This window comes from Hippopotamus amphibius, chromosome 3 (genome assembly GCF_030028045.1).
Source record: "Hippopotamus amphibius kiboko isolate mHipAmp2 chromosome 3, mHipAmp2.hap2, whole genome shotgun sequence".
Lineage (NCBI taxonomy): Eukaryota > Metazoa > Chordata > Mammalia > Artiodactyla > Hippopotamidae > Hippopotamus > Hippopotamus amphibius.
The window spans coordinates 166,935,338-166,954,222 of record NC_080188.1 but is presented as its reverse complement, the minus strand read 5'-3'; the positions used below and the strand labels follow the sequence as shown (position 1 = coordinate 166,954,222).

The window sequence follows — 18,885 nt, the reverse complement described above, 5'->3', positions numbered from 1 at the left end:
AGTCTCTGATTTGATGAAATTGCCTTTGACACACAGCTGGGAAGGGAACATAATGCTTGGGAACTTTCTGCCTCATTGGAGAGAAGTAAAAAGTGTCATCCTAGTGTAAAAAGAAAATGAGAGCGAGAGAAAGAAAGAGAAAGCTCGATTCCCAGAGGTAGCAGGCAACGAGCATTATCTAAATGTCAGTTCAGAGCCAGTACTCCCTTGATGAGACTGCTTTTTCTAAGACAGCCTCTGACCCTCCATCAAGCTCAGCTTCAGTGTTCTCCCTGTTTGTACACCCCCACCCCCAACAGGAGCCCTCCCACTGACCTTCCAAACCTCCCACACCATCAGAGGCTACAGTGGAAATCTGTTCTCCTGGGAGCTGAGGCTCAAGTGTGATATAAGACCCTTCCCCTTAAATGGGTCCTCCTCTATGCACTCCCACCATGTACCACTCTGGTTCATGGGTGGATTTCTGCTGTGTTCCCAGGTGAATGCTCAGTCTGAAGGTCCCTGATCTGCAGGCAGACTCCAGGTCTCAAAGAATCTCCCATAGTTTCTTTCTCACCCTTAAGAGCATATAGATGCAAAAATCCAGTTGGCTATCCCCTACTCACTTCTTGTTTCTGGGAACATTTATGGAGAGAAAACCAGGTAAATGGAAGCTTTAATTACATCTGCTATGAGCTGGGGCTCTCTACCCCTTGGAAAGAACTAAAAGCCTATCAGTACTCTTTGAGAAGCCTGTCTTGTCACTCACATTAATTCCCAGTCCAGCTGAACTCGATCAATGTCATCCATCAGCTTCATCAACTTCTTCTTAAACTGATGTTCAAAACGCACATCATCCTCAATGACAAGAGTCTTCTCTAGCTCTCGGTTGATTACCTGTAAAGGCCAGTGGGCAGATACCCTATGAAAAGTTGATACTTATTTATCTAATAAAAATGGGTATTAAAAAGTCAAATGTATAGTAGCAAAACATGTAATAGCTCATAACTGAAATCTAAGCAAAAGTCCATCAACAATAAAATGAATAAATAAACTGGTGTATTTATAGAAATGAGTGTAAATGATGTATAATTAAATGCAAAGTTGTAGGTGAATCTCTCACAAATGTAATGTTGAGAGATTGAATGGAACCATATGGTGTGTACATATAATAAAAGGACAAACAGACAAAACTATTCTGTGCCGTTAGAAGTCAGGATAGTGATTACCCTTGGGGACTGATGGCTTAGGAAGAAATATAGAGAAGGGCTGTGCTTCTGAGGTGCTGGTAACCAGTTTCTTGATGTAGGTGCTGGTCAACATGGCTGTATTTTTTAATTTGTGAAATGTCATTGGCCTGTATCTTATGATCTATATACTTTTTATTTTTATAAAATTAAAGTTCATCTATAAAACAAAGTTTCAAGAATAAAAAAAGATAGGCATGGACTGGATCATTAAAAAGGTGAAGGCCCTTTCAAGGAACCTTTCTTTGGGGACTCTAATGGGAACTGCCCCTTAATCAAGAACCCCACACGTCAATACACTCCATCAATGTCTGATCTATAAGACAGCGGTTCAAGTCCTGGCTCTGCCACTTCTTGCCTGAGCAAGATAACTATTTTCTCTTGGGTAAAATGGGCCCATCTCTCCTAACGCATCTCACATGCCTTCCTGGTGATTTCCTGTATTGAGTCACTTAATAAATGGCGACATGCTAGATATACACAAGGCATTCCTACGAAGTATGAGGATGTATCACTAGGAGTGTGGTCCCCAGAACATGGGTGTCTTCCCCTAACATCATCCCAAGAGAGGCACCAAGGCTACCCCTCCTTGTTTGTTGCTGGCCTTGTGTCAGAGGGAGACAGAAGGGAAGGACAGCTTCTAAGCAAACTCCCAGGACAGTTATGGGTTTGCTTTATATCTGGCTCGAGTTCATCTATAAAATCCTACTCTCATCCCTTCTCATTACAGAGCTGCACATCTAAATGAAGCATTATTTACCTCTTTCCACACAGAGTAGTGGCTAAGGAAGCAGCCAATTTCACCCCTGGTTAGAGGCCTAGAGGAGTAGGGATCTCGATATCCAGGCAGCATTTCGATATTCAGGGCCTTCAGCTGGCTTGTGTTGAGTGCCCTGCAAGACAGAACATGCCCCAAAATTAACAGGTTGCAAGGTCCCCACCACAGAAGCCGAGGCGGGGGGGGGGGGGGGGGGGGGGGGTGTGTGTGGGGGGGGAGGTTTGCATATTCGCCAGAGCCTATATGCACACTGAGATGGACTCCTCAGGTTTCTGTTAATCCTTAGGAGCTCCTCAGGGTTCATGTGTTGTGATAGCATTACGAGGTCTGTGAAGACAAGACGAGGTCTTATACTTTGTATACCCCTTGCAATGACCAGCACAGTTCTAAGTATCATCAGTATTGACAACTTTGAAAAAGTATTTTCCTAATGAAGTAAAGTGGCAATTAGAAACATTAAATACTATTAAACACTGGCAGGGATGGGGACAGGAAGGAGTCAGGAGAGGAATTGTGTGCATGTGTGCATCTTTCCTTTGGACCTAAAAAAAGGTTAAAAACAAAAATGCAGAGAATCTTGTAAGCAAGAGAGAAGTGACTCACTCCATACAAAGTATTCTCAGTAAGATTAACAGCTGATTCTCATCAGAAACCATGGAGGCCAGAAGGCAGAAGACTGACATATTCAAAGTGCCGACTAAAAGAGACCGTTAACCAAGAATTCTGTATCTAGTCAAGCTAGCCTTCAAAAAAGGAAAAAATTAAGATATCCCCAAATAAACAAAAACAGTGTCAGTAGTAGATCTGCTCTACAAGAATTACTAAAGGGAATCCCTCAGGCTGACATGAACGGAAACAGAATAACTCAAATCCACATAAAGAAAGAAAAGCACTGGTAAATGTAACTGCATAGGTATCAATAAATAAAAATAGCGTATGTGTTCTTTTGTTTATAACTTTTCCCCTTATCTGATTTAAATTATAGCTGCCTAAAGCAATAAGAGCAAATACTGTATAAACAGCATATAATGTATAAAGAAGTAATTTGTGTGACAAAAGAACAAAAGGGGGAAGGAATGAAGCTATGTAGTAGCTAAGTTTTTATGCAGTATTGAAGTTAAGTTGGTATTTTTATTGTGATATAATTGGTGCATAACATTGGTTTCAGGTGTACATGATTCAATATTTTGTATATTTTGTGAAGTGATCCCATGATAAGTACAGTTAGAATTCATTACCACAGTTACAAATTTTTCTTGTGATGAGAACTTTTAAGATTTATTCTCCTAGCAACTTTCAAGTGTGCCATACAGTATTACTACCTGTAGTCACCACATTGTACATTATATCCCATGACTTGTTTTATAACTGAAAGTTTATACCTTTTACCCTTTCACCTATTTCATCCACCTCCCAACCTCACCTGTGGCTACCAATCTGTTCTCTATGAGTTTGGGGGTTTTTTTGTATTTTTAGATTCCACATATAAGTGATGTCATATTTGTCTTTCTCTGACTTATTTCACTTAGCATAATGCCCTCAAGGTCCATCCATGCTGTCACAAATGGTGTGATTTCCTTCTTTTTCATGACTGGATAATATTCCATTGAATATATACACACATATTTTCTTTATCCATTCATCTGCAGATGAACATTAGGTTACTTCCATGTCTTGGCTATTATAAATATTGCCGAGATGAACGTGGGGGTGCATATATCTTTGAGTTAGTTTTTTAATTTTCTTTGGATAAACACCCAAAAGTGGAATTGCTGGATCACCTGGTAGTTCTATTTTTTGAAGAATATCTGTTTTCCACAGTGGCTGTACCAATTTACATTCCCAACAGTGAACAAGTGTTCCCTTTTCTCCGCATCTTTCCCAGTACTTGTTATTTCTTGTCTATTTGATAACAGACAGTCCAACAGGTGGGAGGGGAGATCTTATGGTTTTGATGTGCATTTCCCTGATAATTAGTGATTTTGCACAACTTTTCATGTATCAATACCTGTTGCTTATCTGTATGTGTTCTTGGAAAAATCTCAGTTCAGATCCTCTGCCCATTTTTAAATCAGAATTTTTTTTTTGCTATTGATTTGTATGAGTTCTTTATATATCTTGAAAGTTAACCCCTTAACAGATATATGATTTACAAATATTCTCTCCCATTTGGTAGCTTGCCTCTTTATTTTAATGGTTTCCTTTGCTGTGCAGAAACTTTTTGGTTTGCTATAGTCCCACTTGTTTAATTCTTTGTTGTTGCTGCCTTTGCTTTTGGCATCAAATCCAAAAATTCATTGCTGAAGCCAGTGTCAAGGAGCTTATCCCCGCCTGCTTTCGTCTAGGAAGTTGGTATTAATATGAACTAGATTGCTATAAATAAAGATGTTAACTGTAATCCTCAGGGCAATCACTGAGAAAATAACCAAAAATATGTATAGGAAAAGCACGGAATTAAAATATTAAAGTAGAAAATAGCTTTTAAACATAAGAATAGAGGCATAGAGGAACAAATAAGATAAGACATAGAAAACAAACATAAAACATTAGATGTAAATCCTAGCTTATCAGTAATCACATTAAATGTGAATGGATTAAACCCTGTAATCCAGTGGTCCCCAACCTTTTTGGCACCATGGACTGGTTTCACAGAAAACAATTTTTTCATGGAAATGGGGAAGGGGCATGGTTCAGGCAGAATGCAAGCGATGGGGAGTGATGGGAGCGGCAGATGATGAAGCCTCACTCACTGGCTGGCCGCTTCCCTCCTGCTGTGCAGACTGGTTCCTAACAGGCCATGGGCCAGTACCAGTCCACGGCCCAGGGGTTGGGGACCCCTGCTGTAACCAAAGGCAGAGCTTAGAAGAATGAGTTTTTAAAAACATGATCCAACTCTGCGCTATCTACAAAAGACAGACTTTAGATTCAAAGGCAAATAGGTCTAAAGTAAAAGGATAGAGAAAGATATACCATGTAAACAGCAACCACAAGAGAGCTGGAGGAGCTATAGTGCTATAATATCTGCCAAAAAATGCAGACAAAATTACCAAAGGAAAACATTTTATAACAGTAAGAATCAATCCATCAGGAATACATAACGGTTATAAATATAAAAGTACCTTACAATACACCAAAAACATAAAACAAAAAATTATGACATAACTAAAAGAAGAAATATAAAACTCAAAAATAGTGGGAGATTTCAGTCCCCCATTTTCAGTAATGTATAGAACCAGGCAGGAAATAGAAGACTTGAACAATGCTACAAATGAACTAGACCTAACAGATATTTATAATACATTCTACCCAACACCAGAAAAATACATATTCTCCAAACTGTATGTGTAACATTCTCTAAGACAGACCACATGTTAGACCATAAAGACTATACAGACCACGAGGCCTCAGGATACTTAAAACGATGACTGAAATCATACAAAGTATGTTCCACAACCACAGTGAAATTAAAAATTGATAGGAAACTTGGAAAATTCACAAACATGTGAAATTAAACAACACACTCCTAAATAGCCAATAAGTCAAAGAAACCACAAAGGAAATGAGAAAATATTTTGAGACAAATGAAAATGAAAACACAGCAAACCAAGGCTTACAGGATGCACCTAATGCAGTACTTAGAGGGCTAGGCACAGCTACAAATGCCCATGTTTAAAAAAAAAAAAAAGAATCTCAAGTAAATAATCTGCTTTTCCATTTTAAGAAACTAGAAAAAGAGCAAACTAAACCCAAACCAAGCAGAAGGAAGGAAACAAAGACTATAGTGGAAATAAATGAAATAGAGAATAGAAAAGTAGAGAAAAAAACAAGACCAAAAGTTGGTTCTTTGGAAATAACAAAACCGATAATCCCTTAGCCAAACAGATTAAACTCAAATTATTGAAATGAAGAATGAAAGAGGAGGCAATCCCTACTGACCTTATGGAAATAAAGGATTATAAGAAAAATACTATGAACAATTATATACTAGCAAATTAGATAACCTGGATAAAATGGACATATTGCTAGAAAGATACAACTTTACTCAAGAAATAGAAATTATGGATACACCTATAACAAAGTAAAGAGGCTGAATCAGTTAAAAAAAAAAAAAAAGTCCCATAACAGTCTAGGACAAGATAGCTTCACTAAAGAATTCTGCCAAACGTTTAAAGAATTAACACCAATCTTTCATAACTCTTACCAAAAATAGAAGAGGGAGCACCTCCTAAATCATTCTATGAAGTATTATCCTGATAATAAAACCAGAAAAAGATATCACAAGAAGACTACAGGCCAATATCCTTTATTAATATAAATAGAAAAATCCTCAAAGAAAATACTAGTGAACAGAATCTAGCATCACATAAAAGTGATTATACATCATGACCAAGTGGGATTTATCCTAGGATTGCAAAGTTCGTTTAACATGTGAAAAAAAGTGATATATCATTATTAACAGACAAAAATCACATGATCATCTCAATAGTCATAAAACTTGACAAAAATCCAACTGCATATGGGTTAAATGTTTATATTCCCACCAAGTCCACATGTTGATATTATTAGGAAGTGGGGCCTAGGTCATGAAGGTGAACTCTCATAAATGAGATTAGTGCTCTTATAAGAAGAGACACAAGAACTTGCTTTCTCTCCTCTCTTTGCTCTCTGCCTTATGAGAGCACAGCAAGAGGATACCACCTACAAACCAGGACGAGTTCTCTCATCATAATCTAGCCACACTGGCACCCTTCTCTGGGACTTCGAGAAATAAACGTTATCTGAGCTACCTGGTCTGTGGTCACTTGTTCTAGCAGCCCAAACAGCCAACACCATCACCCTTTCATGATAAAAAACACTCAACCCAATCAGAGACATCTGTGGAAACTCCACAGCTGAGATCATATTTAGTGGTGAAAGACATTGCTTCTCTCTAATATCAGGAACAAGCTAAGGCTGTCCACTCTTACCACTTCTATCCAGCATTATACTCGAGGATCTAGCCAGAGTAATTTAGGTAAACAAATGATATTCAGGTTTAAAAAGAGGAAACAACACTCTACATTTGCAGATGACATAGTTTTGTATATAGAAAAATCCAAAGGAATACACACACTGTTGGGCTGTACCTTGAAGGCCTACAAGCCTTGTAATTGCCTGGCCTCAAGAAAGAGGGAAGTGGAAAAAAAAAAAAAAGAGGGAATAGTTCAGAGACAGTGACAGCAACATCAACGGTTTATTGCACAGGGGATCTTATAAGTCGAAAGAAAAGGTCCGGAAGCAACACTCCACCATGCACAGCAGACAACGGGCAGGCCACTGCAGTAATCTTTGCTACTCAGGAGGAGAAAAAGGCTACCATTTACAGGGGGAATTAACATCACATTGGCTCATCAGTTACCAGGGAAACCAGCGGCTGGGGCAGAGGGCAAGCACATAGACAGTTCCTGATTAAGCCCTAGAATTAAGAGGACTGGATAGTCATGTGCATGAAGCAGGGCCTGGTCAAGCAGGGGATGCACAGAGAGCAAGAGAACAGCCATCTTGAATGGCCTGACCATACACTCCACCCCTACACACCCTGCACGACCCTTCCCATCTTGGTCTGCATCTCTTCTGAGATATCCCTGGGGTCAGGTACGTAGAGGTGCACTGCAAACAAGCACCACAAATGCAACAAAAACAACAGCAGCTAAAGAGTATCAAGAGTAAGCCAGGTGCTTGGCTTGCAGGACAGGAAGAAGGTGAGAGCCTGCAGTCATCCCCACATGGTCGCATTAACTGGGTCCGTTTTCTCTGGCATCTCACTGCAGACCCAGTAATCAGACTCATTTTTGCCTAGTCCTCGAACAGATTCCCTCCACTCAGGCTAGGCAGGGAATATGATGTTTTAACAGGCTCAATACAGGGGAGATTATGACTGTTTGCAAAATATAAGCAGTAACAGCATTCTGAGATAATACCCCTGCCTGTGGTTTTTTGCCTGGCCTGCAGTACCAAATGGCCTGTCCACCCTCAGTCCCCACAGCCCAGCTACTACTGAATTTCAGAGAGATGGTATAACAACAGATCACAAGAATAATATAATGGTGCCTTTCTCCAGTAAGTGGGGGAGGGATCCCACCTTAGTAGTCTCAGGTGGGACCAGGTGGAAGACAGGTGAAATCTTTCTAGTCCTATTGCCCAGGGGTGGCAAACCCAAACCACCGGGACTTACCTGCTGGTCCCAGGGCCATTTTATAACATGTACCCCTGCGGATAGATCCTGTGGCAAGGGCAAAAGTGAGTTATTGTCCTGACTGATAGTTGGCAATGGTCCTTTGGTAGGCAACAGCTGAACTTGGATGGTGTTCACTAGTTAGTTCCCTCTGGGTTAACGTGGCATGGGCACTGGGATGATAGTTCCTGGGATGTTCAGTTTCAGTTTGTAGGGCTTGAGTTGGCCTCCAGGAAACTTGAGAGAGCAAGTTTCCCATCTCGGCTGATTTTTAAATAGTCCATTTACCCTTTCAATTAGCCTGGCAGCAGTGGGGTTATAGGGCAGGTAGAATGCCAGTGTATGTCACTTTTATTGGTCCACTCCTCAACTTCATGGCCAGTAAAGTGGGTTCCTTGGTTGCTACTGATGTCCTTGGGGGTCCTGTATGTCCTGCACAGCTGTTCTAGACCCCAAAGAGTGGTTTTTTGTGTTGCTCCACGACTCCGGTAGGCCTTTAGTAATGTCTTCCACCTGTTGTGATGCGTTGTAGACGGAACAATGCGTTTGTCTGTCTTCACTAGCCATCCCTGTGCAGTCAGATGAGCCATGAGCATAGGGTTGGTACTTCTAAACTGGTCAGAGACTCTGAGGTTAACAGGACATCATCAATATAACGGGAGAGGAAGACATCTCTCATGGTGGTCAGTTGCCTCTACCTGGGGGATGAGAGCTGCTCTTCATCTGTATCCAGTGGGACAAGGACCTCTATGACCTCATCCCAATCTTCTTCATCTTCTTCATCAGTGCTCTTGGTAGGACACCACACCTTGGGGGTTCAAATTTGGACAGGCCATGACCATCCAGGCTCTCCTGACAGCCCTATTCATAAGGACAGCAGCCACAGTGCCCCCCAGGCTACTGGAGAGCCACCTCCAGATTGCCCGCACACCTTCTCACTACCTGTCCTTATTTCCCAACATCTTGGTGCTCACAGGAGTTTCCTCAGCCTCCTGGCTGGCTTGACAATTGTTGGGCTGTACCCCGTAGGCCTGCGAGCCTTGTAATCATCCAGCCTCAAGACCGAAGAAAGAGCCCAGACACAGCCACAGAGATATCAGTCGTTTACTGGACAGGGGAATCCTACAAGTCTGAAGCCAAAGTTCCTAGAAGGTCACTCCACTGTGTACGGCAGACAACAGGCAGGATGCTGCAGCAACCTTCACTACTCGAGGGAGAAGGAGGCGACCTTTTATAGGGGGAATTAACATCGTGCTGGCTCATCAGTTACCAGGGAAACCAACAGCTGGGGCTGGGGCAAACATGTAGGCAGTTCTTGATTAAGTCCTATAATTAAGAGGACTGGATAGTCATGTGAGTGAAGCAGGGCCTGGTCAAGCAGGGGATGTACCAGATGGCAAGAAAACAGCCATCTTGAAATGGCTGGAGACCCACCCCTGCCCTGCCATACACACACTATTAGAACTAATAAATGAATCAGCAAGGTTGTGGGCTAAAAGATCAATATACAAAAGTCAACTGTATTTCTAGGCACTTAGCAATTTGCAATCTAAAAATGAAATTAAGAAAATAATTCCACTTACCATAACAACAAGAGTAAAATACTTAAGAATAAATTTAACAAAATTAATGCAAGACTTGCATACTAAAAACTACAAAACATCATTCAAAGAATTAAAGAACATCTAAATAAATGGAAAGATATCCCATGATTATGAATCAGAAGACTTCATATCAAATACAATGGATATTAAGATAGAAATACTCCCCTCAATTGATCTACAGATTCAATGCAATTCCTATCAAAATCCAAACTGTCTTTTTCTTTGTAGAAAATGACAAGCTAATGCTGAAATTCATACGGAAATCCAAGGGACCTAGTATAGCCTAAGCAATCTTGAAAAAGAATAACAAAGTTGAAGGACTCATACTTCCTTACATAAGAAGCTACTGTGAGGCATGAGGACTGGCATACACATCAATGGAATGGAACTGAGAATCCAGCAACAAACCCTCATATTTAGAGTTAATTAACTCTTGACAAGGTTACCAAGACAATTCAGTAAAGGAAAGAACAGTCTTTTAACAGATGGTGCAGGGACAACTAGATAACCACGTACAAAAGAATGAACTGGACCCCTATCTCAAAATACTAACTCAAAATGTATCAAAGATCTAAGGTGTAAGACTTGCATATAAAAGACAAAATGTAGGGCTTCCTAGGTGGCACAGTGGTTAAGAATCCACCTGCCAATGCAGGGGACGTGGGTTTGAGCCCTGGTTCGGGAAGATCCCACATGCTGTGGAGCAACTAAGCCCATGCACCACAACTACTGAAGCCCACGTGCCTAGAGCCCGTGCTCTGCAACAAGAGAAGCCACTGCAATGAGAAGCCCACGCACTGCAACAAAGAGTAGCTCCTGCTCTCTACAGCTAGAGAAAGCCTGTGTGCAGCAACGAAGACCCAATGGAGCCAAAAATTTTTTAAAAACATAAATAAAATTAATAAAAATAATAAATAAATAAGTAAAAAGAGCAAAAAAAAATTTTTTTAAAGGTAAAACTATAAAACTCTTAGAAGAAAACATAAAACCAAGTCTTCTTAGATGCGACACCAATAGCACAAGCCACAACAAAAATATAAACTGGACTTTATCAAATTAAAAACTTCTGTGTTTCAATGGACACCATCGTGAACATGAAAAGACAACTCATAGAATGGGAGAAAATATTTGCAAATTATAAACCTGACAAGAGACTTGTATCCAGTATATAAAGAACTCTTACAACTCAACTAGTTTTCCTCAGTCCGTGTGGCCTGTGAAGGAGATTGAGGCTTTTAAAGGTATTTGAAGCAGTGCTTCCCAAACATTAGTGCATCCAAGAACAGGGTTGCCAGATTTAGCAACTAGAACATAGAATGTCCAGTCAAATTTATATTTCAGATAAAGAGTCATTTTTTAGTGTAATGTCTGGGACAAATTTAACAGGGTGTCCTGTATTTTATGTGGCAACCTTACCCAAGAATCACCTTGAGACTTCTTAAATGCAGCCCAGCCCTACAGATCATAATTCAGCAACTCTGGGACTCAGGAAGCTGCCCTCTTAACCAGCCCCTGGGGACTCTGACTTAGGTGTCCAGGCCACACGTTGAGAAACACTGATAAGAGTCTCTAAAGGAGTCATAAAAACTTCCACAACAGTGCTCGCTTCGGCAGCACATATACTAAAATTGGAACGATACAGAGAAGATTAGCATGGCCCCTGTGCAAGGATGACACACAAATTCGTGAAGCGTTCCCTATTTTTATAAAAACAGATGATTGAACTTGGTGTACCCCCCAAAAAATAATAAATAAATAAATAAAATTTAAAAACAAACAAACAAACAAAAAACTTCCACAACAGCTTCTAGCCATGTTCCTTAGAGCCATTCATATTCCAAATTCCCATATAACATGGAATGGCAGGCTTTACAAATATCTATGCCTTGAATAAAAGTGTCCAATAAAAGGGCAAGGCAAAGCAAAACAAAACAACATCAATAACAAAAACCCTTGAAGGAATCCAACCAGGTACCCTATGTCACTTTCCTGTCACGTTCCTGGGAAAAGTCATCAACCCAGGCAGGCTGTGGCTAAGCATCTCATGCAACAGGACACACAGACTGTTATGCACTTTTTCTATTTATTTTCTTCAGGTCACTCAAGGTTGGATGCTTTGCTCTAAATCAGGCTCTGAATACAACTCTGAACGCATTTGTTCCAACGCACTACAGGGCTGGAAACCACCACAGCCACTGCAAGAAATCCCAGAGACAGTGGAAAATCACATCCGGTGTGAGCCTTCAGTGTGATGAAGACCCGAGAGCGCTGGATGGTGAGTGGGTTTCTGCTCCCCTCAGTGAAATCAATATATATAAGCTACTACAGGTCATGAAGCTTTCCCACAGTAGACGGCACTGTGAAAACGTGTCTATCTTGCAATGGCTGCGGATTCCTCCCACCAGGACGAAGCCTCTGTCACAGAGTGTGCATCCCCACTCCAAACACATCTGCAAGGGCTTCAGGAGAAAAGCCAACTCACTTTCCATCCACAGCCTCGACAATCTTGACCTCAATCTCCTGTTCATACAGGGTGCGTAACATCCGGTCCCGCCTGTCCTTTCTGCGCTTGAGGTTTATCATGAAAATCTAATACAGGAAGAAAAAAGGAAAAGAAACACAGATTATTCAAGTCTTATTTTAGGCTGTTTGAAAAGTAAAGTAAGTGTAAAGGAACAAAGTTTTAGTTAGAATAAGGAGTGGAAAAGATAGGGAAAACTGTGGTGAAGATTAGTTTATATTTCATATCAGGTCAAAAAGGTATTCTTTGGGAAGCCAAAGGTGAATTAAACCCAAAACATATGAGATTAGGGGAAAGGAAGCAGTTTGACAAGTGGTTAGATTTAACAGCAGATCTAAGTTTGCTAAGTGTTTGCCTTGGACCAGTTCCTATGCCTCAGTTTCCTCATCTGTAAAACAGATAATACTGGTCCTATCACCTGGGTACAAAATATTAGCTATTCTTATAATTTATGTCTTCCGTAGAAAAATTTAAAGTCATTCAAAGAATAAGAAAAATCTAGTCTTAACAAATTCCTTTTATTTCCAAAGGTTCCAAATTGAATTACCAAGGTCTCAATTTTAGTAGCTTCTTTACCAGAACTTTTCAACTCCCTTAGAATTTTTCTGAAAGGAGTAAAGAGAAAGGGTCCTATCCTTAGTAGCAGCCCTTTGGTGAAAGGCATAATTTCCACATCAAGTGGATCTGAGGGAAACCTTTTAGAGAGGATAACATACTGGTCCATGAAGTCCCAAAAACGTGCATTCAGATTGTCCCCCATAAGAACTGGGTCTTCCTGCGGTCCCTTGCCTTAGCCCCTAAGTTCCGGATGACTGCACTAAACACACACATCATGAGGCCACTATAGGGAGTCGTTCAGATAATGAGGCTAGCCTGATGACTCCCAGATTTAAGGAGCCGGAGAAGTACCCAAAGGCTCAGGAATGTTATTATAGGTAACTATGTGCTTTAATAAGATCCTTTTCTATGAGCTGGAATAAACTCACTTTGTATATTAAACTAGTCCTGCAAGAGAGGGAGATTTCAGCTACCAGCAAGAAATACTGACTAGCATAGGAAAGGAGAAACCCCCAGGAATAAGCTGGATGACACTGGCTTCATCCGAACGACCCATCTAGATGACTTTGAGGAACACATTTAATGTTTCAGGGTCCAGTTCCCTTGTTTGTAAAAAAAAGCGAGTTCAACAACCTCATCTCTCAAATCTAGTACAGATTATAACGTCTATGATATATGGTTTATGATCAAATTTGCTTTATGCTGTGTCTAGAATAAAGAAAAAACTATGTCTTATAAGCAGGCTGGAGTTCAGACTTTACTAGGGGTTAAGCTGTAGTTCACACGGTCATTCTGAATGTAATCATTGAGATGTTATATGTTTTTTATATGTTTTTTACTGGATCAAAAGCTAAATTAACTAAAATTTCAACTCTTCTTTATAAAACCTTCTCATTTCTATCCATTTTTTACAACTCTGGGCAAAGAATTGATGGGGGAGCGAGATGTCCTCTTTGAAGAAATCAGCCATCGGAATCAGCAAAGTGGATTAGGTACATCATGATTTCATTACCTCTGTTGTTTATCTGGGCAATTATTTTTGAAAAAACAATTTCTGCGGTGACTGTATTTGCCTTGTTACTTGGGATTTTATAACTTAACGGGTCATGTTCATTTATATTTCATTTTCTTCCTGTTTAGAATCATACTGTGATGGGCCACGTCCCATCTCCCAATTTTACAGCTGTGGAAAGGAATGGGCATTTCCTCATGTGTACACACGGAGCTACCTGAGGTCACTCCAGGAGGGCAAAACAAAACAAAAAACAAAAAATTAACAGAAATACAACAAAAAGTCCCCTCAGACTCAAGACCTCCAGTCTGGGGAGACTTTAGTAAATAATAATCCTGTCCTGATTCCTACCAGGACAAGTGTAATAAAAATTGCAGCCATGAAGGAAAAACACAGAGGGCTTGCTCATACTTGGTGAATAGTAAACAGACAAAAAGCCACCCAGCCAAGTGCAGCCCAGACACCACCAACAAGGTCGCGGAGTACTGGAAAGGTTGAAAAGGCCCCTGAAAATCCCTTTTTCCACTATACTATCTCTATTCCAAACAGAGATGACTACCAGGGTTCAGGAGAGTAGAGTGCATTTGTCTGCATCCTTTATAGAGCTGGCGGTTTCCAGAAGACTCCCAGTTCTTCCAAATGCAAGACCAGAGCTAGAGCATCCTGCTTTTGTCCCACTGTATCTGCTATGACTTGATCCTCATTGGAGTGTGTTTATAAAGGGAAAAATGAATATGTGTAAAGACCCTTGGGTTCTTTTGCCTGGAGACCTGAGAGCTGCAGGGAAGGAGAGCTGTAGTAATATGTGGAAGTGGGTTCAGTGCCTGGGGTGGGCCAATCTTTATGCAGCCCTGATTGTTTATAAAACTATTTACACTTTAGTCTAATTCTTTCCCACTACACTTAAAATCATCTCGTCTCATCTTGCCCTCTGTGGAAATAGCATAATAGTTGCTAACTCCTTTCCACTTAACATTCATGAAATATTTCTTTCCAATCCTTAAGTCTGCCTGCGGATAAATTTTATAGAATAAATCCCAATTACCAGTTCTGGCAGCAATTTAAGATGGCTGTACTTTGAGGAGCTGTATGACACAGTGCAGGGGGACAAACAAGGCATTTTCTCTCAGTTAATCAGTGGCAATGAGCATAAAGCACAAAGCTTGGCTTATAACATATTCAAAATTCACGGAAAGGTTCTGTCTCTGTTTGTGGATTCCTGAGGCACTGTCCTAGCTTCTAGACCACCAAGCTCCTGAACACTGATCAGCAGTCATATGACACGAGGGACCAGTGAAGGATTCAGTGACTTGCAGTCACAATTCTGGTCCTGCCAAGTATCTGCTGTGCATATTACTAAGACAAACATCTCTTTATATTTCTGCTTCATTCTTTATACAGTTGAAACAATAATAAATATGTCTCTCAGAGCACTATTATGAAGTTCTTGCCTGCTGAAAGGGAGAATTTTAGAATAGGTTTCTTTTTTCTCTTTTTCTTTGTCCTCTAAACCCTGCCCTCCAATCTTTTCCCATGAGAAAACAGCAGAGAGAAAATAAAGCAAAGAATGTTCCAGAATGGTTTCCATTTACTCAGAATAAAGTTAAAAGTCCTCTAATACCCAAAATATATCTTCTTTACCTTATCCTTGAATCTTGATAAAATACGGCAATATCTGCTCCTAGAAAATATCACTTTCACGACTAAATAGTAACATCTTTCTGACTCAATGATTAATTCACTTTTACCACGATGCTCCTTTTTTAAGACAAGTGAACTGAAGCGCAACAAAAACTGAGAATCTTTTCCAAGACCTCAGTTTCTTTTTAGCAGCCAAGCTGGGTCTGTCTGGCTCTCCCACACGTGATCAGGCTTGTGTTCTGATACAAACATATAAGCATGATGTACACATGTGCACAGGCATACCTGTGCACACATGCGCGTGTGCGCGCGCACGCGCGCGCACACACACACACACACACCTTTCCTACCTCATCGAATCCCATCTTGTCTGGGTATTTAGGGACAACTGAGACGAACTGGGAAGGTTCCATTGGAGGATGGTCAACTGGAAGACACAAGAAACACAAGAGTGCTTTGTTAGTGAGAGGCTCAGAGAACAGCATCCCATCCACAGGCCTGACCGCTAGAAACACAACCTGAATGTCCAGGGCAGGGGATAGCTGCTCAGCATTTTTCCAGGACTGAGTGGCTACACAAGAATTCTGATGGTCACGGTGCTGGTTCTGAGAGCGTTTGTTTACAGGCAGACTGCAGTATTTGCTCCATTTCCCTTAAGACCTATTTTAAGAGCATTTGGGAGGTCGTTTAGGGTAATGATTAAGGGTGAGGGCTCTGAAGTTAGAGGATCTGGATCCAAACTTTGGTCTGTGAAGGTCTGGAGCAGATAGGTGACCTCTCTAAGCCTGTTTCTTTGTGTGCAAAATCAGGATAACAAAAGTGTATCTCTTAGAGTGTTATAAAATTTAAATGAGGCCTACATGCAAAGCACTAACCACTGTAAATTAACACAGTAAATGCTCAATAACTCCTAGCTACTAGTCACAGTGGCCTATGATGAAAGAGCTCGGAAATAGGCTAGACTTTTTTCTAAAGCATGCTTTTATTCTATACATTTAAAATTGTAAAACTCTGGGACTATTTTTTATCCCATCCAGGCAGGTTTAGCTACAGGCTCTCAAAAGACCCTTTATTTTAACAGGAACTCACCCCAAGGGCCAGGCCACATCCCAGAACTTGGTACAGGGCTAACAAGGAAGTTTCCAGATGGGAAGGGTGTTGTATCTCAAGTAATAAAAGTTTTATTTATGTCAAACTCCAAAAAAAGCTTTCTTTAGAAACTATATATTTTAAAGGTTGGAAGTACTACTGATTAAAGAACCCGAGACAGTCTTGAAAATTTTTGGTATTTCACAAAACTCAAAGTACCCACTTGGTTTTCCTTGAAGACATAATACAAGGAAGATGTTATGTGAGAGCTGGTGACTGGGTTGTCTGAAGAACTACCATAGATGGCCATTGCTCCTGTTCCCTGGTATCCATTCCCCGCTCTTTCAGGCATATGAGCGGGGCTCTTTCACCTTGAGGTTGGTCATGGCCACATGAGTTACTGCCATTTAACCCTCCAAACCCTCCCCCACCCCCACCCCTGCCCCAGCACAATGATCTTAATAGCCCCTGTTGATATGGAGAAGCCAAAAATTCAAAGCAGCCTACAACGATGTGCCAACATATGGAGGGCAGCTGCCCAGGAAAGACACCAGGACCACTGCAGACTCTGCAAAACGAGAAAGGAGACATTGTTGTGCGAAGCCGAATGAGGTTTCGGCATTGTTTGATATCCCAGCATAACTTCACCTGTCCTGACTGAGATCCTGTCTAAAGGGTATTGTTTGTTTAGCTCTGCCTCCACTGGGATATTCAAGAGAAACCATGACATCCAGTTTCATTTATGATCAAGTGACGTGAAACTGTAGAAAGTAGTGAAACGGGTTTCCTGAGCCAAACACAAGAATTGGTCTTATTATTTCAATCCTGACCCTTTCCGTCACATTTCTATGAGTACACAGTGCATGTCGTTCTGTTTCCATTAGCAGCCCAGAATATTTTGGTCCTCCCTGCTCCACCCCACTCCATTAATTTCTTTTAAAATCAACAAATGTTGATTGCAGGGTCACCGTGTACAGGGCTAGGTTTTTACGACAAAAATCTTAATATACCAACTCCTTCCTGTTCATGTTGTTTGAGGAGCTGTCTGGCCCTCCCTCGTCAGGCCCTAGACCTGGGAGCAGGGTATATTTTGGGTTACCCTTTCCACCCTGTTGGTCTCTGTTTGGCACTCACATGAGTTGCCTGGCTTTAACGTTTCAGCCAAAGAGTCTGCTTTTAGCCACTTTGCTTCCATCAAACATGGGTAGTTATTGTATTCACAGGACAAGTATCCTCCCAGAAGCCACAGGTGGCTGGTCCTGAAAACAACCATTGAGCCGAAATATGAGACACAGGCCTGGGTTTTCTGCTGAAGGTAGAGCTAAGCCATAGGGAAAAGCAGGAGATGATATTGATTAGACCTAAGAAGCTTAATATGTGGGGAGAAGAGATGTGTCTTTGCTGACACCAAATTTGAAGATTAGGTACATCCCAGCTTCTGTTTGGGGTCATTTCTGACTCCATCATTCCTAATTAATTCAGTCCTTCATGGCATCCCTCCCTATACATGTCCCTCGCTGTACCATCAATTGGGATGTGCTTCATTGGCTCCTGGGTAGTTTCAAGATCTTAGGAGTAACAATAGCTATCTTATTACTCACTGCACCCTGGGCTACCCTCTTGACATATGTAATCACATTTATTTAAACTTCACAACATGTACCACAGGCTAGGTCTGAGTATCCCTATTTTTACAGAGGAGACAAAGGCTTAAATAACATGCCCAAGGTCACAGAGCTGACAGAGCTGCTATCTGAACCTACATCTGACTCCTGCACCTGAACACTTAACCCCCACTTGACTCTGCCCTCTAAGCTAGACCTTGGTAGCCACTGGCATCAAGTTAGCCTTGGACAACGGGGCTGGATCCACAGTGGCTCAGTTAGGTAAGTCTTCACTCCTTTGTTGCTCTTTCTGTGGTCTACACTGGAGCACACACCATCCAGTGTACAATGTACCATGCCTAGAAAAGTATTTGAGATTGTGCCTGAACAAATCCTAACACTTCTCTATAGTTTCTCCTGAATTTCGTCCACAGTTGCAGCCAGCACCCTAGCTCAGGTCCTCACTCACATGCCTGGGCTGTTTTACTATTTTTCAAACACTTACACACTCTTCGTCTTGCCTCATTGTAACTCACCATGCACACTGTTGCCAAAATAATCTTCTTCCTCAGGCACAGCTCTGTTCTTGATCATAACAGTCACTCTCGGCACGTAAGTGCTTTACACTTTGTTAAGTG

General features: G+C 41.1%; 1 protein-coding gene and 1 non-coding gene across 2 annotated transcripts in view; one reads left to right on the top strand and one right to left on the bottom strand.

The window, feature by feature from the left end:
• The window catches only part of COLGALT2 (collagen beta(1-O)galactosyltransferase 2), a 111,239-nt gene that overhangs the window by 10,000 nt on the left and 82,354 nt on the right, over positions 1-18,885 (bottom strand). Inside the window, exons 7-10 of the mRNA XM_057728007.1 lie at positions 15,905-15,981; positions 12,305-12,411; positions 1,987-2,119; positions 749-876 (exon numbers count right to left, since the gene is read on the bottom strand). Of these exons, the coding sequence (XP_057583990.1) occupies positions 749-876; positions 1,987-2,119; positions 12,305-12,411; positions 15,905-15,981 (445 nt within the window). The remainder of the gene's footprint in view (positions 1-748; positions 877-1,986; positions 2,120-12,304; positions 12,412-15,904; positions 15,982-18,885) is intronic.
• Positions 11,421-11,527, top strand: LOC130850674 (U6 spliceosomal RNA). Its single transcript, XR_009053018.1, has one exon. It is a non-coding gene; the product is annotated as a U6 spliceosomal RNA (small nuclear RNA).